The sequence below is a fragment of the Phaethon aethereus genome (genome assembly GCF_964289735.1).
Source record: "Phaethon aethereus genome assembly, chromosome: 1".
Lineage (NCBI taxonomy): Eukaryota > Metazoa > Chordata > Aves > Phaethontiformes > Phaethontidae > Phaethon > Phaethon aethereus.
In genome coordinates this window covers 55,300,018-55,324,364 of record NC_138575.1, presented here as the reverse complement: position 1 = coordinate 55,324,364, position 24,347 = coordinate 55,300,018, and the positions used below count along the sequence as shown (strand labels likewise).

General features: G+C 48.9%; 1 protein-coding gene across 1 annotated transcript; it reads right to left on the bottom strand.

The window, feature by feature from the left end:
* Positions 1-1,217: 1,217 nt before the first annotated feature.
* LOC309416958 (solute carrier family 23 member 1-like) lies at positions 1,218-23,878 on the bottom strand (the record flags this gene model as incomplete). The annotated part of the gene is made up of 12 exons (XM_082014345.1): positions 1,218-1,486; positions 2,662-2,757; positions 3,832-3,940; positions 4,303-4,467; positions 7,894-8,147; positions 8,351-8,507; positions 8,830-8,950; positions 13,206-13,387; positions 14,720-14,879; positions 18,649-18,806; positions 20,132-20,281; positions 23,825-23,878. 12 exons carry the CDS (start codon positions 23,876-23,878, stop codon positions 1,218-1,220), a joined length of 1,875 nt encoding a protein of 624 aa, XP_081870471.1.
* Positions 23,879-24,347: the final 469 nt, after the last annotated feature.

Genomic DNA, 24,347 nt, shown 5'->3' with positions numbered 1-24,347 from the left:
TGACCTCCAGAGGTCCCTTCCAACTGAATTACTCTGTGATTCTTTGAATACTACTTGCCACTCACTATGGCAACCACCCTGAGAAATATCATTACACTGTACTTTTTTTTTTTCCCAAAAAAATATCTAAGTATAAATCTCAATGAAGGAAACACAAGCTTATGCTACAGCAACAATGTTATTACCACCGGCAACCGGCACCATGTGCAATCACATTATATATGGTCATATAGGTTAAGGCTGTTTCTGCTGATAATGGAAAGAAGCAAGAATCTGCAAGCTGTTTTCCAGAGAAGTGGTTGTCACCTCACAGTCACCACACCAAACCAAACAGGTACAATGGGGGGGACACAGGACACAGCAGTAGCAGGGATGCATCAGATTGCAAGCAGAAGAGTTTTCTCCTTCATGTTTGATGATGATTCCTTCATCTTTGTTGGGTTTGGTGCCCTGGGGAAGCTGGCTCCCCTGAGACTGCTCCCAGCACCCCAGGTGGGATTAATTTCAGTGAACCTGGGTTTTTCTGTTAGGTCAAGAACCTAAGTAAGGTCTCTAGATTCTCTCTGCGGTCTAAGGTAGGAGAGGCATATACAGAAGACGATCCATCCCAACCTTAGACACTTCTCTTACAACAACATTCATTTGACTGACTTGAAATTATGGGAATGTGGAATGAGGTGAATCATGACCTAGAAGTTCCCACTCCTTCCCCTTGGCCAGGATGAGGTGTAAACCACAAGCTGAGAAGTGAGTGTTGCCATTACAGATCTTTAAGGTGTTGGGGATTAGCCTCAGCCCAAGGGATGCCTGAGAGTGGTACAGGGCCCACCTCAGGGATGTCTTCTCCTGTGGGCCCTTGAGCAGCCAGGACAGGGGACAGGAAAAGCCTTGCTTCAGCTAAACAGCTGCTCCTTGGGGTCCCCAAGGCTCAGTGCAAGGAAAGAAACTGAATATCTTTCCCAGGCATTTCTTGGGCTTTGGTGTTCCCCAAAGAGGGATTATGTTCTTCCTAGAACTGGGCAGGCAGGAGCGGAGAGGAGAAAAATGACTCCCTCAAGGTCACCAGTGGTGCAGGGGGCAGAGCTGGGAAGAGAAAGACCTTATCGTTCTCCTGCTCCAGCCTCTAACAGCTGCCAGCTCATGTTCAAATTATGGGGGCTGCAGACACACTTTTCAGACCTCTGCTTCTGCGACGAGTTCACCTGCAGGCCAGGTGCTTATATCCTTGTATCAGCACCTATCTCAGAGTCTCTTTCTGAGCTTGCTTTAACACTGCTTGCCTGTCCAGCAGCTTTCAGTTCATGCATTCTCTTGCTGCCGTGTAGTCTTTTGGGGCAAGCGGGGAGATACCGAAACCAAGAGACAGCACAGTATTTGGTGCCTATGCCAAATGGAAGATCATAGACCTTCGAAACCAGCTGAGAGTTGCCCGCCTCTCCCTTGTGGCTGTTCTTCCACGCCAGGAGCCCCCGCTCCTCCTGTGTTCCTGCAACAGCAAAAATGAGATTGTTGTGTTTAAAACAACGGGTGTTCTCAGCATAGGACTACCTTGTGTGCCTCACACCCGCTTCTCAGATCCCTGCAGACCCAGCACAACATACAGATCCCTTGCACTTAAACCCCTCTAGCTCCAAAGCTCTCTACAAAAATTCACTAACGAGCTTCTAGACCATACGCATGTTCCTGCAACATCTTCCAGATAAGCAGCCTTCTCCACTGCTTTCCACAGGAATCAAGTATACCAAGACAGGTTTTTATGAGCCATGGGGCATCCAAGAACTGTTCAAAGGCGGGGGGTCATACAGTGCTAGGAAAGCAAGGCTGGATACTGTGGAGTGGGGGAGTAAGGTTTAGCTAGCAATTACTAGGCAGTCACAGGCATTTACCCCAGCCAAGGAATTGCTAAGTGCCTGTCGTTGTTGCAGTGGCTGAGTCCCTCCTGGGAAAGGGAGTGAGCATACCTGGAAATTCTGCCTGGAGGAGCTGGAGATCAAGTGCTACAAGAAAATGAATGAGCCAAAAGGAGATTGGCTTTCCAAGAAGCCCAAGATAGTAAAAGAACCTGGTTAACAGAGTGTCCTTTCTGCTTTTTGTCTGTAGCAGAAAAGAGGGTTTCCTCTCCTATTCTGATTCTATCCCTCCCCAGGCTCAATGAAAATCAGAGACTCTCTGTAGGCTTTTTGCCATCTGTGAGGGCCAGCTGCAGGTGCTATATTCTGTCTTTGGTCATCAGCCTTTCCTACTGCTTTCCACTGCTGTAGCACCAGTTCAGCCTCAGTTTTAGCAGCTCTCATAAGGAGGCATGCATTGGCTCCTTCCACTTCTTGTAGCTGCCTTCATCTCTCCTTTCAACCAGCAACATGGCTCTAGGCTGGCATTTTCCCTAAAAGACTTTTTTCCCAAGTAAACCTTTTCCTCAGACTGAGTTGTTCCTGAAAAATTAGTTAGCTTTTTGCAAGCTGCTGTTTTCCAACCAGAGACCATTTCAGCGATGTCTCCTGTTCCTCTCCCCTCTCTGGGAGGAGTTCAGTCACATGGTGTTTCATGGTTGCTAGCACAACTCCCCCCCATAGAGCTGGAGTCATGAAGACAAAAAAAACTAGGGAAAAAACCCTAGGGCAGGCACAAACTAGTAGGTTAGCTCATTTCAGCAAATCCTACCTGGAATGGTGTTATCAAGAATAAACCCCAGGATTCCGCCCACAAACATGCCAGTGGTGAGAAGCACCTGGATCACCTGGTCCAGCTGGACGATTCCTAGCAGAAGTACAAAGCTTTGGATAGTGGTGCAGAGAGACGCATGTTTGACCAGCAACATACCCAGTGCCAAGAGGCTGCAAGCTGCATGCTTGTTTAGACAAGACTTGCAAATCCCAAAGCAGAGCTTAAGATTTGGCAATGCAAAGGAGATTGATCTCACTGCCAGTTTCAGACCTAACAGTTTTATTCTGCGTAATTACTCACTGACCTAGCTGCCAGTGGGCAAGAGATGACTCATAAAAACATTAAGAGCCTATTAACGGTGCAGACCACAGCACTGTCCCAGAAAAAGCTGCCTTCTGCTCCAAGCATGTTCTGCACCACCACAACATAACACCAAGCAGTTCCCTACAAAAGCACAAGCTTCAGTTCCCAAAGAAATACAGGTATATTTAGCATGGGATTTCACCACAAGTTAATCAGGTGTGCTGTTTCACTGTGAGGGATAATTGACAGGAACAAAATAGCCCAGTGACATAAAGCATCTGATAGACCATCTACAGAGTGTGTGATCTGTGGGCCCAGCTCTTTCAACAGCCCACCCAGCATGCCATATATACCTTAAGTGAGGACACTACAGCGTTTGTGACAAACACATTATCTCATGAGACACAATGAGGGCATAACTGTTAGAGAGCTGGAAATTTCAATAACGGGAACTTGGTGGAATTTAGTAGAGGAGTCTGCTCTTGTGTTCTGGAAGCACAAGGTTTTATTGTGTATGAGCATGTAAGCAAGCCTCATTCTTTGAGATCTTGATCAGGATTCAGCCCTAGAGTATTCTCCTGCCCAAAGCCCCATCCCAGGAATACATCCCAAGGAAGAGCTCTGCAATCCGTAGCCTGACAGGAATCTGGCAAGGTGCAGTCACTGATCAAGAGCAGAGATTTCCACGCCAGAGCTGTGCATCAGAGCAAAGTGCAAGAACAGCCCTCCCAGAAAGAAACAGGCAACAGCCAAAGCGCAGGTTTCAGGGTTTTATCAGGAAAAACGGCATTTTAAAAGATTTCTTTGGAACAGCCTTTGCTTCAGTTTTATGCTACAGAAAATGCTTCTGATGTTGTTTCTTACCTGTTTCTAGCAGTGTACTATTTTTACTTGCCCAGCTGGGAACCGTGAGGCCAGCAAATACAGAAAATCCAAAGACAAAGGTGTTTCTGGAGGAGTTCATATCCGTGTACTGCACAGAGAAATTGTATACATTATGTTTGCAACTACCCAAATCTGTGAATTACCATTATGTTCATGAGACGTGCTCGGATGTAAACACTGCACGCAGGAGTGGACCCGAGCAGCAGTGCTGGTGCTGCTGGGGCATTAGTGATCCTGCTGCCCCCGGTGCCAGCAAGCCCTCCCCCGTCCAGTGAGCCCTCTGCGATTTAGCCCCTCCGGGTACGTGCCTTCATCTTCACCCAAGGTACTGCCGACGCAAATGTTTGCGTTTACTGCAGCGTGGTTATGTCTGACTCAGCCTGGTAAGAACCTGGCTCGAAACCAAAGTCCCCGTCCCTAGGGATGAAACGGCACTCGCACAGCTGTTACCTGCAAATTGGAAATCCCCACCGCTGTGATAACTCCAAACATCACAAGGAACATGCCTCCGATCACGGGGGTGGGTATGCTGGCAAGCATCGCCCCGACTTTCCCAAAGATCCCGCTCAGGAGCATGGCGCAGGCACCGGCAATGATCACCATTCGACTCCCTACCTGGGGCAAGAGGAAGAGGAGGCAGTCACAGACCGACGGGCACAGAGAGGCGAGGGATGGCGGGCTCCAGCGCCAGCCTGCCGGGCAGGGGTTGCACCTCCAGCCCAAGCACTCAATGGCACGTTCGGTCACAGGTTCAAGTGCAGCTGCTGGTGAGCTGGGATGCTCACACTGCATGGGAAGCATCAGTATTTGCACACCAGTAATTATTTATCATGAAAGGCACCCTGAGAGCAACCATGGATCCACAACTGTGTACTTGATGTTATGCTCTTTCCTACTGTTGTCAGGACTTTAACAGTTTGCTGTTAAACAAGAAGTTTATTATTAAATTAAGAGCGCAGTAATCCCCACAGACAGCTTTGTTCTTGCTCCAGCCTAGAAATGTCTTGGCAGACCCACAGGCTGGCACTGCAACCACGCAGTCAATTCACCGGACAATCCTTCCACCAGGGTTTGGATTGCCATCTAATAATGGCTTTCAACTAGGTGCCCACACCAATTCCTCCATTCCCTGGAGACCAAGATTTGGGAGAGCAGAGTTGGCCAGGCTGGCTTCTTCGATCCTGAGCTCTGGGATCTGATATATACTTTCCATGGTCAACAGATGGATAATAAGAAGTGGGGAAGTCTCTGGGTCTGCCCCTATCTCCCATCACCCATCTAGCTTCAGTAAAACTATTTTCTTCTCATTTTTTTTTTTCCTATGATGAGCCAGGGTGGCCTTTTCTTGGTTGGGCACTACAACAAAGATAGGATGAAGCACCAAGCCATGCCTTTCATTCAGATCTGTTAGATCATGTCAGTAGGAAAGAAAAAGAGTATCATCTGCCAAACAAGAGGATGAAAGAGATACTTACAGACTATGGAAACTAAAAAGAAAAGCAGCAATATTTATTAGACTATCAATTCAAGATACACTTTGCCATACCAAAACGTGGACAGCTTAAAGATTCATGCTAAGCTTTACAATATTCGTGTCTTAGGCAGGGAAACTCTGTAATCCTCTACAAATATTTCATAATTCAATTAAATATTTTAATCCCTGCCTTTAAATATGCAAAGAATGTCATGTTTACAGGAAGGTCTTTTTGTGAATGCTTTCAACAAAAACATTCCCCGTAACTATCACTGTCTCTTTTTAAGTATTTCTTAAACATGTCCCTTTAAAATATTTTAAGCCTTACTTGGTTGTGAAAGATAAATGAAAAAGATTTGGTGGGGAGTTTCAAAATAAAATCATGCATTGCCTTCAGGTGAGCTTTTTATATTCCTTGGCTTAAAACCTTGGGACACCATTACCATCAAAGCTGTAATTTAGTAAAAGGCAACAGATCTATTTGTTCCAGGATTAGAATGAAGCTTCAGATTTTTAATTTGCCAAAATGTCAAATTACCCAGTACATGGAGCTGGCCTTAAAGGCAAACTAACTAATCCACTGATACCACAACTGTGAGCATATGCTGCTAAAGCCTCTAGTTTATAGTTTGTTTCAATTATGTCAGGAAAACAAGAAAATCAGTTCTCTTTTTTAAGATTGAAAAAACTGCATGGTTTCCTGCTATGTATATGGTGACTCTGAGGTCCTTACCTCTCCTTAAAATCCTCTTTTTCTTTTATTGAAAATGAGAGCTCATGCTGGGCTTGATCAAGCAGCATAAACATAGGTGGCTGGTGCCATTCAAGATGTTGCATCTTGGCAGCCTCTGGCAGCTTCTCCTTTTCCTTACCTGACATTCCCTGTGGATATCTGGGATCTCCAAAGATGTTTCAGGTAGTGCTGGACACCTCTGTTGAAGCAGGGGAAACAAGTCCCTTGCGTTTCCATTTGTTACGGAAAAATGTGTTTCCCACATAAAAACCAAAAGGAAATCTGCCTCGTGCTCTCAGCATTCCCATCTATCCCAGCCAAAGCCTTTACACTGATTTAAGGTTGGCTGAGATAAGACTGTATTTTCTGCTCTCTTGACTGTGAACAAGGTGAGCAGAGATGGGATTTAAGGGAAACCTCTCCAGAATCAGCAAGGATGGCATGTCCACCTGAAGGACTTCGCTTACATGGGGAGAATCGCAGAATCACAGAATCATTAAGGCTGGAAAAGACCTTCAAGATCATCAAGTCCAACCATTAACCCAACACCACCATGCCCCCTAAACCATGTCCCGAAGTGCCACATCCACACATGTTTTGAACACTTCCAGAGATGGTGACTCCACCACCTTCCTGTGCAGCCTGTTCCAGTGCTTGACCACTCTCTCAGTGAAGAAAGAACATGTCCTGTAATTTGATAATTATGAGTCTGGGCACTTCTGAACTATGCAACATCCCATACGCACAACGTATGCAGCAAACTGCATGTCAGCGAAGAATGGGCTCAGGTATATGGTCAGGATACACAGATTTCATAGTGACAAGGTACATGTGGTGTCAGGCTAAACTGGGCTCCACGCAGACATCCAGGCAGCTGTTGCTGCTGGAAGCAGCCACCTCGGTCAAGCCCTAATGCTTCAGTCTGTGAAAAATGGTTATTGTGAGTGAGGTTTATAAAAACCAGTGAAATAAGCAGCATTATAGAGTGGGAGCCGTAACTCATAATCTGCATTTGTTTACTGACTCACAGCTCTGCTGACATGACATTGCTTATTTGACAATAATTTTCTGGTTGGCTGCTGGATGTACCCATCCCCTGGCTGTAAAGCCTAGTGAAGATCTCTGATCTGATTGTCAAGCTCATATCTGGAAATTTCTTTCCCTTATAAGAGCAATAAGATACTCAAGGGATGCACAAAACCTTGTAGAGAGGTAAAAACATAACACTGCCATCACACTTTATAATCCCAAAGAAATAGTCTACCTTTCACATGATTGCCATTCTTGGTTTATAAAAATTGTGAAATTTGAAGTCCTGTTAAGTATTTTCTTTTTCTTCTTCTTTTTCTTCCGCTTTTCCTTTTCCTTTTTCCTTTTCTCTCCCCTCCTCTCCTTTCCTCTCTTTTCCCCTCCCCTCCCCTCTATAAATATAGTTAGGAAGACAGATAGACAGGAAGAGATACAGACAGACAGACAGTCTTTGATAAAGTCAGTCCTCGGGAAGTTTTCAGGTTAGCTCAGATATAACATACTCTCCGTAGTCTCACCTGAGCCAGGTGCCGTGAGTAGCAGCAACACGCACCTGTCCCGCGTGCAGACCACAAGCAGTGCAAGAGAGGGACAGACCCCCTCGGTTAGGAGATTCGCAGTGCTGCTGGGGCGGTCACCAACGTGCCAGGGCACATCTCTCCGGCGTGCCTTGCAGGAGGTGGGCTCAGATCACATCCCGGGTCCGGCAGGTACCCATGTGCACCGCACCTTTGTAAATACACCCCCGGGGGAAACCGGCGGGAGGGCCAGGGCACCGCAGCCACACAGCTGCGGCGAGGCTCACCTTGGTGATGCCCAGGGCCCCCACGTTCTCGCTGTACGATGTGGTGCCGTTCCCTGTCCCCCAGGCCCCGGCCAGGAGGCAGCCGATGCCTTCCACCCCGATCCCGCGGCTGATGGCGTGTTTTGGTGGCGGCGGGGCCCCAGACAGGCGGGCGCAGGCGTAGTAATCTCCCACAGACTCCAGCATGGAGGAAATCACCCCGGCTAAGATGCCGAATATCCCAGCCAGGCTGACGGTTGGCACTCCCCACTGGCCTGCAAGTAAAGAGTTCGGTTCAGGTCGGTGGGGCACGTTTGCCCTGAAATCTGTTGCAGGGGGGAAGAACAGCAAGGGTGCTTGTGGGTGTTTGCCTGATTTTTGGCATTTCATCTCCCCCTGCTAGCCGTAAGCAGAGGTGCAAGCTGGAGCAGGGAGCAGCACGGTGGGATGGGGAAAGGGGGCGGGGGGGCAGTGGTACCTGGGTAAGGCAGCCGAAACCAGGGAGCCTGGGATAAAACGTCCCCGCGGGTGTCCGTCCGGGCCAGGTGGCCATAGGCAGTGGGGTCCGCAGGGAGGACATCAGCCACCGTCAGCACGTAGCAGAGCAGCCAACTCAGGGAGAGCCCCAGCAGCACCTGCCCATCACACGCAGCAGTGGTGGCCAGTTAGGGCGTGGCTGCATCTGCAGCACGGTTGTGGGGCACAACGTGTCTCCCTGCCTGACCCTTTCCCCTGCACGTGTGACAGAGGCAGGGGCTCCCTGTGGCCCTCCATCCCTTATTCCCTCCCCACATGCAGGGCCATGGGGACCTCCTCCTCCTTTGTCCTCTTGCCGTGCAGTCTGGGCTGGGAAGCGCTTAACTCGGCTGGACACAAGTGGGAAGAGCCCAGGCAGACGGGGCGGGTGAGGCCAGTGCCTCTGCCACAGCCACTGGGTCTCCAGGAACCCCAACGTACCGGGAAGATCTGGAAGAGGTAGACCGGGGAGAGGTGGCACCTCTTGCCTCTCTGGTAAGATGGCAGCAGCACAGGGACATCTTTCAGGTACTGAGAGAACAGAACTATGAAAGAAATAGTCCTAGGAGGAATGAAAAGCAGACCATGAGACAAAGTGGGTGCTGAGCTGCCCTCCTCCTCCTCCACATGAACTGAAGACCAGCTACCTGAGGACCCAGGACTCCAGAGGACCCCAGAAACCTCTCAGCACCAGAGGGTGGCTCCCCATTCCAGCAAGCCTGGAGTGGAACCAGCTTTCCATCACATTCTACCGACAGCTCTGTTGCATTTGCAAATATTTTTTTCCCCTTTTGTTTCAAAATCGATGCCCCCAGATGGTGCATCACTGAGTAGACACAGTTGCCAGAGCTTAAAAATGGCACGTGAGTAAAAGAAAAACCTGAGAGATGTGCAAGGCAGGCTATGTAAGAAACTGGCCCTGAACCTCTGTGTAATTCAGATCACAGAATCACAGAATCATCAAGGTTGGAAAAGACCTTTAAGATCAAGTCCAACCATGAACCCAACACCTCCAAGCCCACTAAACTGTACCCCAAAGTGCCACGTCTACACATTGTTTGGTGTGCCTCCACCACCTTCCTGGGCAGCCTGTTCCAATGTCTGACCACTCCTTCAGTGAAGAATTTTTTCCTAATATCTAGTCTAAACCTCCCCTGGCACAACTTGAGGCCGTTTCCTCTCGTCCTATCACTTGCTACCTGGGAAAAGAGACCCACATGCACCTCGCTACAACCTCCTTTCAGGTAGCTGTAAAGAGTGATAAGGTCTCCCCTCAGCCTCCTCTTCTCCGGGCTAAACAAGCCCCAGTTCCCTCAGCCACTCCTCATCAAAAATACAGGATTTATTTGTTTCCTGATTTCAGGTTTACCTATGCTGCTCTCCAAGTGAGAAAAAGCTCCTACATGGCACAGAGAAAAGAAAGATGATTTGTTTTGGTTGTGCAAGTCCCTGTTTTGAAAGAAAAAAGGCCAGTGGGAGTGTGGGGTTGCACGTAGTGCCCACAGAGAACCCCCAGCCAGCCAAGAAGGGGAAAAAGCACGGCCACCCGGTCTGTGAGGGTTGTGCAGCGGAGGGGTCCTCCAAGGCAGGGGTGCTGACCTGTGCCCCCGGCAGCACCCTGGGCTCATTCAGGCAGAAGCAACCATGAGGTGCAGCTCCTCTCCCATCCCTCATGTAAGACATATTTCCCGTGAACAGCAACACAGCTCATAGCAAGCTCTGTCTGCCCCCCAGAAAGGACAACCAGAGGAAGCTGGAGGCTGCGATATGCGGCAAGAGGGCAGGGACTGGGCACCCCATCTTGACTGCTGAGCTGGTAGAAGACCTTGGACATTTTCCTCCTATGTTAACCAGGCCTCTGAAGGGCTCCTCATTTTTTGTAACACACCTGAATTGTATACATGGAGTGAATTAATCTGGATAGGATTTGATGAGAAATCGATGGCACCAGCTGAAGTGCACTAACAGCGCACGGAAAACTGGTGGTTTTCCATGCGTGAAAAGGTGATATAGGTGATATAGGTGATATATTCATGGGCAGGCAGAATACCAGCAGTGCAAAGGAAACGCTAACCTCACCTCTCTGCAAATACAGGCCATGACATACAGCCAGAGGTTGTCTATCAATCATGATTCAAAGTACTGAATGACTGGAGGCAGAAAGTCTGAGGAGGAACTTGTTTCCATCTGTGGTTTCTAAAGCGACAGAGCCTGGACAGATTGCGTCAGGGCACATTTTGTGCATTTGCATTAACAAAGGTGTTCAGCAGCCTTATGAATCACTGCAGAGCCCTCATCTATCTCAAGTAGGTGTCATTGTTTATTATTCAGGTTGCCTGACACATTCCATTGCCAAATGCTATTTTCAGCTGCTTATAATTCTGCCTAACTTTACCCATTCAGGACGAAAATTTCCATGGAAAACGTCTGCTTCAGGCCAAATGTTTCTCGAAAAGTATATCCCAAACCTATTTCAAAGAGTGATGTTCAGGAAATAGACATAGTATACAGTCTGCCTTGAGGTCATTTTGCTTTGAGCAGTATCAGGGTCTGCTTATGACCTGGAGCAGAAATTTGAGATTTAGTAGAACTTGTTCTTTGGGGTGAGGGTTATTGCTCTTTCTCACAAAAATCTGCTCAACTATGATCAGTCTCTAACAACGATCATTCATCCCAGGTCCCAAGCAGTCAGCAGAGGCATCTCAGGCTTTAGCATTTGCAGTCCATGAAGATTCTGAGCTTTCTAAGTACGTCCAGGCCTTGCCCAGTGATGACCTGTGTATGCATCATCACCAGGGAGCAACTGAGCAGCTTCTTGAGGCAACAGTGGGTATCGCCCATCATGGGAGCTTTGGGATGTGATGGGGCTGGACAGCAAGGTTGAGAACACATGGGTCATGTCTCCTGCCTTCTCCATCACCCCTCTCCCCCTTTCCCTAATGGCACTCACAGAGCATGGATGAGGCAGCAAAAGAGGACACAAACTCAGACAGCTCAAAGCACAATGATCAGGTTGGGGCTAAGGTGTCTGAGTCATGAAAGAAAGGACCAGGACTAGCACAGGTGCACAAATGAACAGGGCAGAGAGAGTGACCAAGGTTGAGAACAGGGACATGGGCTGGAGGGCTGGGACCCCATTAATGGAGGAGCATAGCTGGGCAAAGAGGTCAAGTGAGGAACTGAGGTTAGGAGCCTCAGTATGTACTGAGGATGTACATTTTGAAGGGAAAATTCAGACTGACTAAGCAAAGGGGCTAGGACAAATCATCAGAGCTGAAGGACAACAAGCCAGAGATGTGATGAGAGAAACAATCGTGAAAGGAAAGCTGGGGGCAGGCAAGGTTTGTGGTTGTATGGGGTGCTGGTGGAAGAAACCAGTTAAGTGAAGAACTGAAGGTGGAGAAGAGAGGTGGCCTTTGGGGCCTGGAGGGCAGGTGCAGGGAGGAGAACAGAACTGGAGGTGGACTGGAGCACATACCCACAACAGCACGCTGCCTTCCTGGGGCTGCTGTCAGGCTTGGCCCCAGAATCTCCAAAGGCAGCTCTGAAAGTGTTGAAGGTATGCAAGGAATTAAGCTGGGGGTATTGTTTAGTGTCTGTGAGTAGTTAACAAGGTGCAACCTTGAGGGAAGAAACATAGTCACAAAAGAAACAAAACTACCGAACCTTGAGTGAACTATCCCTATTAACGTGTAAATAACATATAGTTAGCAACCTGCCCCTGGGTGGGGAAAGCCCCCTCCTCACGAAAGCTCCTTTCTCCCTGAGCATGCCTAGGAAAAAAGAAGGATGCTGTGACCCTAAGTGGAGAGGAGGCTGGTGAGAATCAGTGGGAACAAGGGTGATGGAGCCAACTTGTAAAAAATACTGATAACTGTTGCTCGAAGTGTATAAATACTTTCTGTGTGTTAACCGAGGTGTGCTAGTTTTGTGGGCTTACCATCTAGCACCCAGCTCTGCGCAGATTTGGAATAAAAGCAAATATCTCGTCTCCGTGTGTTTTTGGGCTCTCTGCACACCGGGTAGAAGAACCCTTATTTGGGACAACAAAAGAACTAGCAAACTGATGGGAGCCCATAAAGAGGATAACAACCTACACCTGTTGCCTGTTATCCCAAGCTGAAGTCTGCATTAGGGATCTGAAGGTGCCAAATATGCAGGAGAGCCATGCAGTGGCATGTCTACTTCTTGGATTAGTTATTTAAATACCAAGGAAATCCTGCCACCAAGCACACTTGTACCCTCATGCACAAGTGCACGCATACAAATATCCCTGAAACAGCACTCGGTGCTGCAAAGCCACATGCACAGACATTTCCAGAGCCCCCCAGGCCCTCTGTGGAGAAGACAATTCCTCCTCATCACGTGAAAACAATAGATAAAGCACCAGTTACATTAACTCAAGGAATACCTAACTCTGAGTGCTCAACTTGGTCATTTTCGGAATTTTTTTTTAACTTAAATAATGGATGTGTAAGACAGCGTGCACAGACAGCTGTGTCAGAGACTGTCCCCAGGAACCACACAGGGGAAAGACTTGTTTCGCTACTGACTTATGAACTTTGGATTTTCACAAAAATCAGATTTTTAAAGTAATTTTTGAGTTTTGCTTCGTTGCTGAGGGGTTTAACCTCCTAGGGTCAGGGTAGGGAACTATGCCATGCTGCTGTCTTGCACAAGCCTGCCGCATGTTAGCACTCAATAAATAAATCTCGACCCAGAGGAACCCTGCTACATACAGACTGCAACACTTGATTTTGTATTAGAGGTAGGTGGTTTATGTACACTCAGCTTTCCCACAGAGAAGTGAGACTTACATGAATGCTATGCCCCAGTGCTGCCCAGCCTCATCCCCAGCCGAATCAAAGAGAGGTAGCGCAACCAAGGTGATGGTGGGGGCAATTGTCAAGGGGCCGATGAACCTCATCAGAAATCCAATCAGGCCAGAAAATCCAACGAAGATTTGAAAGCAGGAAGCTACAATGATAGCCCCTTGTACCTGGAAAAATAAAGGTTGAAAGGAGCTCCAGCTGTTGAGGTTTTCTTAATAAGTCAGTGCAAAAAGAGCGTGAGAGCCAAGCTCAGCCTCCAGTGATGGACCAGCATGGAGGTTTCCTGCTGACTACAGCAAAGCCTGGCTGAGTATTACGCATGGAGAATCAGCCACCAAAGTACCAACTTCCCCCTTGGCTGATGGACTTAGTCCTCAACAGGACTAATTTTGTTCCACAGACCCCCTCCTCCCCGTCCTCTTGGGCCACCCAAGCATGCATCAGCTTCCCCACACCCTTTCTTCTTGCTCCCCCGAAACTCAGGAGAAAAGCTCTTGCTCCAAAAATGGGAGCAGGGCCACGGACTCCACTCATCTCCTCTCTGGGAAGGGCTTGGGGCACTTCAGCACAATGGTAGGGCAGTTGGGTTATTACAGCCTCTGGGTTTTTTTGAGTATCAGTTTTCCTCCAGAGACACATTTATCACCCTGAACTTTGACCATCACTGCTAAGTAGCCAGCAATTACGTCCTGAAATGCCCTTAGCTGCTCATGTCAGCTCCAGGCTGGGGACTCCGGGTGAGGCTGCTCTCTGCCTTCGCAGATTTGGAGACTGGACCCAGGCTGGGTCCTCTGCAATGCTCAGCACCTTCCCTCCCCTGGCTCCAAAGGGAAGAGAAACACAGGGGCCGGGGTGAAGCACCCAGCCTGAAAGGAGAAGGCAGCAGTGCCCTTGTGATAGATTTATGTGTATCAGTAGGGAGGGCAGCCTGTGCTGCACAGCAAATCCTTCATGTGCTCACAACGCTCCCCAAGCGCTTTGCAAAGCACCCCAACATAGGGATTGACAGAGGCAACTTTAGCCACTTACTCTGATAAGGCAATAAATGTAGGACAAGGCAGCGAGATCCCTGACCTTTCCTCCCCTCTTTTGACTACCTAAGAATGCATTTTTCCTTAATATTTACAGCAAGTTCTGCCCTTGCATTCTTTTTTACTAGGTTTCCTGTGCTTAGACAGGGTCGCTTCCTTGGAAACATCTTCCCTGCCTTCCTTCCTCAAGGCTAGCCATGGTTCATGGAGAAAGGAACTGGCTGGACTAGTGCAGACTTTGCAGGGACCATAAATCACCTGAGGACTGCATGTCCCCTGTCCAGCAGCAGTGAAGCACTCACTTTACTGCCAGAGACTTGATCTTAGGAGGAAGCTGCAACAGGGTGAGGGCCAAGGTCCATTGGGAATGGTGGGTTCTCCAGCACGGATGGCCCTGACATGGTCAGGTGCTTTCTTAAAAGCAAACAGCCCTGATACAGAGCAGGTGCCACTGAAAATGTAACATACCTCTCGCATCCGCGTCTGCCAGACTTTGATGAACTCTGGTGAAGAAGCATTCACCAGGGTGGCATTCTGCGTCCAGGCAGGGCATTTCCACTTGGGGAGAGATAGCATGGCCAGGGTGGGGGTCAGGAATGCAAAAGTCCCTCCTTGAATAATAGGCAACCTGGAAGGAGAGCAGAGGGAAAAGATGACAAGTGAGAATGCTAGAAACCCAGCTCCACAGAGTTAAGAGAAAGGAAAGTGAAATAAATTAAGAAATCACTCTGCCCATGGCTTCTGGAAGTATCTTTTGAAATGTTCTGGCAGATCTCTATCACTGACCACAGTTGGGAATTGCTGCCCATTGCACTCAAGAGCAATGACCCAGGAGGAAGAGCTAAGGTTCAAACATTGGCAATGGAGGTGCTCATTGGTGCTAAAGTCAAATTCTGCTACCCCACATTAAGGAAAAAGCAGTCTTCCTAAGGTGTGACGAGACTACAGAGCTGCACATAGCAAAATAACAAAGAAAGGAAAAAGCTGGAGGAGGAGAGGAGACCAAGGAAGAAAGATGGTGAGACTCTGAAGAAAAGCTCAGCATTGACCAAGGCCCAAATCTTGCCAATATCCAGTTGCTTGCTCTGTCCCTTTCAGCTGCCTCAGTTTTCTTCACAACAGGCTCATGAACACAAGGATATGCACTGGCTACTCCCCATGTCACAACCATCCTCAGACTGAGGGCAGTGGAAAATGTGACTCGGCTTTTAGTACAGTTTTTTAAAGCTAATGACTCTGCCTTGTTTCCACCGACACTGGGAAGGACACCTGCATGGACAAGGCTGAGCTCACTGGCTGGGTGAGACCTCAGCTCTCCCCCAATGCCACGTGTCTCCTGTCTTAGAGTAACCTCACTCTGGAAACCCCTCAGGCTAACAAGGAGCTCGCACCTTCAGAGGCGCTCAGCGCTGGCTTCTTACAGAGCTTTGTACAAGGGAGACAGTGCTCCTGTGAGCTACACCAGCCTCTTCTCCTCCCACGCAGGGAAAAATGGAGACAGAAAAGCTACCACAGGCATTAAGCGCCCGTTGCAGTGCAAGTTGTTTTGGCCATTCCTCTAGCGTGCTTGAAAAACCCAAAATTGCCCAAGGACGCAGCTGGCACAGCAGCTCTGAACAAGCTGAGGGAAACCTCTGAGGTGCCTCAGCTTCCTCCATTTAGAAATTGCCCCTGGGAGCAGCCCCCAAAGCAACCTCTCCTTGAGCCAGGAGCTCTCATGGTGCCTGCTCACAAAAGCAGCAGGGCAGCGAGCCGGGTGAGTGCTTCGACAGGGCATGGATTTCCCTCAACCAGAAGAGTTTCCACCATTCTCTGGGAAGCACTGGAAAATAAGAGATGACACAGCTGTAACAGCACCACATCTCCATCACCTAAACCAAGTATTTATACCACTGAAATTACTCAAGCCATGCACAACCGAAGCACTGTTGGTGCTTTGCCAGTAAATTATATTTGAATATCAGTCACCCGTGGAGTCACTTACTTACGGCATTCAGCCAAACATGTTGCAGCCTTCAAAGGATTTTGCTGGGCAAGGCAAAAACCAAACAAAAATAAACAGAGAAGGCCCAGTGCCACCACTGTTGAATTAACAATAAATTTATAGGTCCCGCTATGTTGAGTCTCAAGCTCTTTCACAGCCGGTGCTGGCACGGGTGGACTCAGGCAATGCATATGGGTCATGCTGAGCTCTTTCCAGGGAAAACCAGAGGTTTAGAGAAGGAAAAGTTATGGTCTGATCATCACTACATGATGTCCAAGCATCTGCTAAGGGAGGCTCACCATAATGGCAAGCAACCTGTGTCTCCCCTCAGGAGCTTCTTGGATAATCTGTCCAGTGACCATCTGGGACCTGTCATTGCTTTTTTATGCTGTGTAACACAACTGAGCTGCAGGTTGCAGTGGGTCAGGCTTTTGCCTTGACTACTGCTTCTGGAGGGCTGCTCCTGAACTGCACTCGCTCTTGGTGGGAACCTCCCCATCTCAATGGCCAGTTCACATTCTTTCATTCATGTGCCAACATCGCCTTTTAACCAAAATGGTTTCTTCTTGTCTGATCCCCCCATTTCTCTCCCAGACTAGTTGCAGACTGCAGCCGTACCCCTCTGAGCCACCACTTTGCCACTCTGTAAGATGAACGGTCTCCCTTCCCCATGCCACATTAACGGATCATGTCCATACCTCTTCTCTGAATTAGTCTTTCTTATAATACAGACACTGGGAAATGTGCAGAGCGCTCAGCTGAAGGCTCTTCAGGAAAAGGCATCCCCTCCAACTTGTATTTACCACTTTCCTGGCTGTCTTGTTGGTGACTTATGGTTATCAACTACTACAGGGTTTCAGACAATAGTAAAAGGAGAAAAAAAAAATCTGCTTCCAATTGTCTCCTCAGGTTTGGTTTGCCTCTGGCCACACCACAGGCTGAGTCACAGAATCATAGAATCATTAAGGTTGGAAAAGACCATCAAGTCCAACCATCAACACAACACCACCATGCCCACTAAACCATGTTCTGAAGTGCCACATCCCCCCTTTCCGGCAGGAATGTCCTCACACATTGTAATTGAGGCCAGCAACAAGGCAATTGCGTCCTCAGCACAGCAAAAGCTATTCAAGCTTACCCTACAGGAACAACTCCTTGCCACTTAATTTGACCTGTTGTTCCTTGTTTAGCTATTCAGCCACTGGAGAGGCTCCCTGCTACTCTCTCATCCTCAGCTAACAGTGAGCGGGGGACGTCACAGCTCTTGGGTATTCACCGAGGTGTTCAGGGGGGTGCCTGAGAGGACTCCAGCCTGAATCACACCAGCAGCCACAGCCACGGGTCATGCACCTCAGCCTGAATTTAACCAAACTGAGAAGAAACAGATTCTCTCTTTTTCATGGCCAGGGTGGCCCCCTCTTACACTAATTCTGCAGCAATGTAGGAGAAGGGGAGATGTTTGTCTACAGCCATTTCTTAAGACAGGCAGAGATGGAAAAGTTGCACTGGGGAGAGAAGCAGGAGTAAAAACGTTTTGTGGAGGTGGCAATTGACCAGTGATTTGATCGTAGAAGAGTTTTAACCAGGTCCCTTGGATTTGGAAGCCAAACAAAGTGGGATTTTGGGCTTTGAAGGAAGAAACACAGGTTCCCACCATATTGGAGGAAAAAACAGCCTATGGAAAGAGAGAGGCAGCCCAGAGTTATGGCAAGGGAAATACAAGAAATTTTACAAGGCCAGCAAAGATGCAGGGTCTTGGTGGCAAGGGAGGGTGCTTGCAGTCATGTCTCTTATTAAGTACTTCATTGTACGGGTAGTGAATGGCAACTCCATGATCATTTCACCACCAGCTATTCAACAGCTCAGCAGCAAAGAGGATTTATCTTGCTTACATTCAGATCGTGCCATGAATCCCTGAGCATGGGAAGTGGTACTGCTTAACAGGATATGCTGCAGAGGTCCTCCCTAAGGAGTCCCTAAGGAGTGGCAGATGGGCTCCAGTTTCTCCCAATTATCCCCTGCCCCAGAGTTTCCTACAGGCTCTGTGCTCCTTTGATCCTGGGCCCAGAACAGAAGGGTCCTGCCTCAGCTGGAGGATCCCTGGGATAAGGAGTAAGCAGATACTGCTTACTGCATGTTTCAGTGCTTTATTATTTTGTAGGACAGATTCCTTATAAGCCCAAGCAAAGGCGCATCAAGTTCCAGAAGACGCAGAAGTCAGAACAGTGAGGTAGCCCTGCAAAGTTATCACATACAGTGATTTCAGGATGCTTTGGCATGTGCCCTGATTGCCCAAGGGTAGCAAATGACCCTCACTGATAGATAAACTCTACAGCAGACTGGTGGCCAAGCACGTAGTAATTGCATCTACAAACTGTTTTGTCACGTGTCTCATTTCTTGCATTTGGCCTACCTGACTCCAAAGAGGACTTGCAGCAGGGTGCAAATCCCTGAGACAAAGAAGATGGTGCTGATCAGGTGACTCTGGGTGAGGAGGTCGTGCTGGAGGCAAAGCTCTTTGGAGAGGATCAGAGGGATGGCTACGAGACCTCCCATGGCTGTCAGGAAATGCTAGGAGCCACAGAGAAAGACTGGGTGAAGAAGGACACAGAACTGGCTGTATATCATCCCCATGTTGTTGAGGGAAAAAAAAATAACTCACAGATTTGTGTTTGGGCGATACTAGTATTACCCATTCTCTTTTTTTGGCAACTTTAATGCTCTGTTAGGGGCTATTCCAAAGCACCTACAAGAACTGCAATGCACCCCCACAAACTTCTCCCACTTTCCGTGCCCAAAGACCTTTTGTAGTGCTCTGGACTTCCCAGACGGTTGTCAGACACAACCAGTTTATCCACAGAACTTGCACACAAAGCTGCTGGGGCTACTCTTCCAGGAAGGTGGGGATGTCCCAAGGTAGGGGGAGAGAGTGATTGGGCAAAGTGAATGCAAATGTTTCAGTCCATCTCATTTGCACCACAAAGGATAACAAAAAGTTGGCAGATTTGAGCTGCCCATTCTTTGCTATCAGTAGCTTTTATCATACAGTGCAATTATGGATAACCATAAAAATCGGATAAATCAGGCATTGCATGTTTCTGAAGAGTAACTACAATGACCGTCAGTTAATTACTAAATGTGAAAATGATTTCTCAAACTTTTTTTTCCCTTCAAATATTAACCTTAATTCTGGTGATAAAGGGGCAAGGCAAGGTTGTTTCAGTCAGTATCTCTTCCCAGTTCTTGGCTCAGAGCACAGGACTGCAGTGGTGGAACTGGTGGCACTCAGAAACTCACTATGCTCATTAGAGGAATGTTTTATTAAAATTATGATGCAGATGTGTTCAGAAAACCTTGTCTTAATACACTCTACATCTAAGATGACCGTTTAAGGAAACAAAGTACAAAATGTCCACCAAGCTCCAAGCACAGTCCATTGTTACCTTAATCTCTCCGAGGTCTCTCTTCCCTGAGGCTCTGTACCCAGCGTGGCACTGGTGGCATTGGGTCATTTAACACGCCTGGGCACCAACACCAACCAAAGCAGCATGGGCCCTTTTGCTTAGTTGTTACTGCCATGGGAAGGCAGAAGTTCAGAAGCCCTTAGACATTTGGCTAACTTCAGCCAAGCTATCCAACCTGTTCTTATTAACTGCCTGGCCCCGGCCCGGCGACTCTGCCTTCTCATTTGCACTTCAAGGGCACGGTGTAGCTGTGGGCACAAGGATAACTGTCCATGCTGGGAAGGACTTGAGGTCACCGAGATCCAGCCCCACAGCTCCAGTCATGCCCAGTGAAGGCAAAGCACTCCCAAATTCAGGTTTCACCCCCATTAACTGGCTGAACAGCCATTAAACTTCCACCCACCCCCAGCCTCCACCTGCTCCCCCTCACACCTGAATGCCCAGCAGGATGCACAGGTACCAGGGGGGCACGTCTGTGACGGCGTAGGCAAGCTTGCTGCTGCCGTGGCCCTCGTCCCCACCTTCCTCTGGGCCCCGGGCAGCACGGTCCTGCGAGGAGCAGTAGTGGCTCCCATCTTCACCCTGGCAAACAGGAGAGACCCTTTGTTAGCCACAGCCCGGCCCCAGAGGCACCCAGCAGCCGCCTCTCTTGCAGCCGCACTCCATGTCTTGTGGGAACAACTCACAGCTTTCAACAAGGCCAAGATTAAAAAGAAGAGCAAGGGGGGAAATTTAAAACAGACGTAAAAACACCTATGGAAATTATTTACATGCATGTGTCTGTCTAGACCAGAACAAACGTTAGAGGATGTCTCAGCCTCAAAGAGACATCTGGACAGAGCACATTAGTATCATTAATGTCTAGCTAAAGGTGGAGAAACTGCAACCAAAAGCAAGGAGTGTGCAGTGGGTTAATGCATGAAAGTTGCACTGTCCCCTGATCTCCTGGCTGTCCCACCCAAACAGCGCTTTTGGTAAAATATCCTAAAACAACTTGGCCATCACCGTTACAGAGTAGAAGCATGTTTTATATTTCATTTTCTTCTCTTAAGCCTTCTCTTCCCTATCTCCTTACACTCACCCTTGCAAATGTTCTACCTCGATAAACACACCTGCCCTTTGTCTTACCAGAAAACTGTAGGAACAGAGGAACCAGGCGAAACCCAGGGACACCAGTGGATGGGGCATCCCGGCGCCCGTTTCAAAGGAGCCCACTGGCAAAAGCAGCGTGAGGCGAGACCTTGCCCCCGGCGTGGGCTACCGGGGTGCTGCCGCAGCCTGGCCGCCAGCCGTGGGGAATGGCACCCAGAGGGTTGCCCCAGGGCAGGGGCAGCACGGGGGACCGGCAAACAGCCTGGGGCCTGAGGGAGGTGGTGGGGTCCAAAATAGCTCCCCACAAAGGCTTAGATCCGCTCCCAGGCAGCCAGAAGCCCCAGGGCTCCCTGGGGAGCTGTACGCCTTGCGGAATTGTATACAGAGATGTGTTTTGCCAAGGAAAGAAAAATATTGCTTTGCTTCCCCGGTTTTTAAGCTGAGTAAACGCTCCCAGTTGTCAGCTGCTCCCTCCACCCCACCCTGACCCCTCGCACACACACGCACACGCACACACACGCACGACACCCGCACACATCCCGCCTGCGTGTACACACACGCACACCCTGCGCACACACGCACGCGGCAGAGGGAGGCTGCCTGGGAAGCCACAACGTTTTGAGGCAAATGCCAAAGCTAATTAAGATCCCAAACCATTTGTTTCATTGACCCTTCTCCAGGCAGCGAGTCCCCGCCACACCGGCAGCAGAGGCCTTTTCTGGGCTGGGATGCCCTGCTCCGTAGGGCAGGGACGGAGACCTGCTGTCAGGAGAAGGCCAACCAGTTTGTCAGCACCAAATGCGGGGTTTTTTTTGTTTTTGTTTTTTTTTTTTTAGATCCTCCAAGTCCTGCTGGAACCCGAAGACACAGAAATGCCCAGCAAAGTGAGGCAGCTGCAGTAACACTCATGGCCTACCTCCCGACGGAGGCAAGCAGCTAATGCTACGGTCAGGGAAGAGGGTTGCGAATGTTACGTTCAGTTGTAAATTTTGCAGGTGTGGCCGACTAATCCTGAAGGACTTCATAATTTGCCTGAAACCTCCAGGTTTCCATTCTCATGGCTGAGTCTCCGAAGTCCCATTTCAGATAACGCCGTTGAAAATGTGCTATGTAATACCTTTTAAAAGCAGTGTATTTATCCAGCCTAGGCAGGCTGGAAGCATTACAGACACTTCAAAATAGATAGGCGAAGGCAGAGTTAATTCAAACTGAACTCAGGCATGAACTTCAAGAGCAAAAGGCATTCCTGAAAAACTCCCTGTGGAGACATTTTCGTTTCAGAACAAGAGAGCCTGAGCCGTGCATTAACAAATGTACAGCGAGGTACTTAAGACTGCCCATGCACGGAGTTATTTGGGGACAGCTACTCCTGAATAACACCACGAGTAGATGAATCCTAAGCTGACAGCAGTAAGCTCCTTTCCTTGCTTTGCAACTTTTCCCATGTTAACCAGGAGGCATATTCCAGCCAGGCAGAGCCTGTGCCAGCAACAGCCCCACATGATCATCACATGAAGGCCTGAGCCTCCCAGGAGCTGGAGGACAGCAAGCGAGCAGGGCTCAGTGGGAGAAGGATGGAGTGGAGATAACAGGATGAGATAGGACTGGAGGCAATGGGCTGAAACTGAAACACAGGAGGTCCTATCTTAATATCAGGAATCACTTTATCACTGTGAGGTTGAACAAGTACTGCACAGGTTGCCCAGATAGTTTGTGGAGTCTCCAGCCTTAGAGATATTAAAAAAACTATCTAGACATAGTCCTGGGCAACTGGATCTAGGTGAGCCTGCTTGAACAGGGACTTGGAGAAGTTGACCTCCAGAGGTCCCTTCCAACCTCAGCCTGCCTGTGATACTGAGATGCTGGCAGGAGGGCAAGGCAAGAGCAGTCTGGAGTGGGAATGGGGAACCACCGCTGGTGGTTCTCAGCCCAGCTGCTCCCATGAACCTGGGGGACCAGGACACCCTCCGTGAGCCTCAGGCTCCAGGCTCAGCATCAGGGCCCCCAACAGCATCTTACATACGCACATCAGGAAGGCAGTCAGAAATTGAACTGCTTGAACCACAGGTAAAAGCCCCCCGTCTGCTACCTCCTTTGGGGTGATTCAAAGCAGAGGAAGTCACGAGCCTGATCTGCGTTACGGCAGAACAGGTAGAAACGGAGACTGTTAACAATAGTGAAAGAAAACCTCTGACTTGCTCTGAGCACACCCACCTCCACAGCTCACAGCAAGCTCACCAAGGGTGAGCCAAGAAATGGGAGACTTGCACACTGAGAGCTTAAATGCCTCCTCCAAGGCCCCCCAGGCGGGTGGTCTGTACCAAGATGGTTGCAGGACCCCACTCCTTCACACCTGCTCTCAGAACATAAGCAGCTCTTTTAGTTTCTAATGGAGGTGACCCCTGCTGTGAGATAGATAGGAAGGGGGGCTGCCATGCCCCAGGCCCTTGCCCTATGGCTGTTACAGCCCGCAGCATTTCCAGCGCACTGCACACCCCTGAACTGACACATCATTTACAGCTTTTACCACCCTGCTAGAACTCTACAGGGTGCTCTCCCCCACTGACTCCCAAATCCCTTTTTTACCCACCTCTCTGAGAATTCACCCCGCTAGAAACAGATCCAGAAGAAAAAGAAACACGTTCTTCACTAGGCTAAATTTCTATTGTAATTTTACTAATTAATACATAAAACGTTCAGGGATGCAGCCACAAGGAGTCACGATCTTGCTTGCTTTTCAGTACAGGTACATTTGCACTGCCATTCACCTACGCTACCGATTTAGAAACAATGGAGAGAAAAGAAGTGAAAAGCATGCCAGAGAGTGGAAAGTAGTCTGCAGAGTCTGCAGCAGCAGCAGGCTGTAGTGAGGAAATCATTCCTCAGATCCCTGTTGAAGGAGCCGAGACAGACCTTTACCACACACCAGCATCCTCGCAGCCAGTCGAGCGCCCTGGCTATCCCTTTCTCCTCCTTTCGCAGGGCTCGCACCCGTTTATGCAAAAATTACCCTTCAGAGAGGAGCAGACTCACCACGAAGCTGGGGTTATCTAGCCCGCTGAGCTCTTTGTCTGAGGAGGGGGTCATGCCTTCTACTTGCCTTCACCGACTGCCTTGAAAAAGAAAGACCAGTGAGAAGAGGAAAGCCTCCCAAATTGCCACTTGTCCCAGTCAACACAGCCCTAAAGAAACGGGGTGAGGAGACGCAGAAGCTGGACTTCAGGAGTCAATCAGCACTCAGTCCTAGCTATTCATGTGAGCCGTATCGCAGCAGCATTTCCTTGCCCTTGGCTTATATAAGGGACTCCTTTTCTCCAGCTGATTAGAGGACTGGCATTCAAACCAAACTGGAAAGCAGCCCTTCCCTGGACTGAGTGAATCAGTAACTGGTGGCAGAAAAAACTTCCTCCGTAGGTAAGCATGCGAGGAGGTATCAGAGAGGTGAGACATTTCCCTGTTTTCCTGGCACAGCCTTAAAACTTGTTGCTTCATTATTGATTCAACAGCAACTTGCATTCTCCGTGTGGGTTGGGCCTATTTGAAGAGCTTTGTGCTC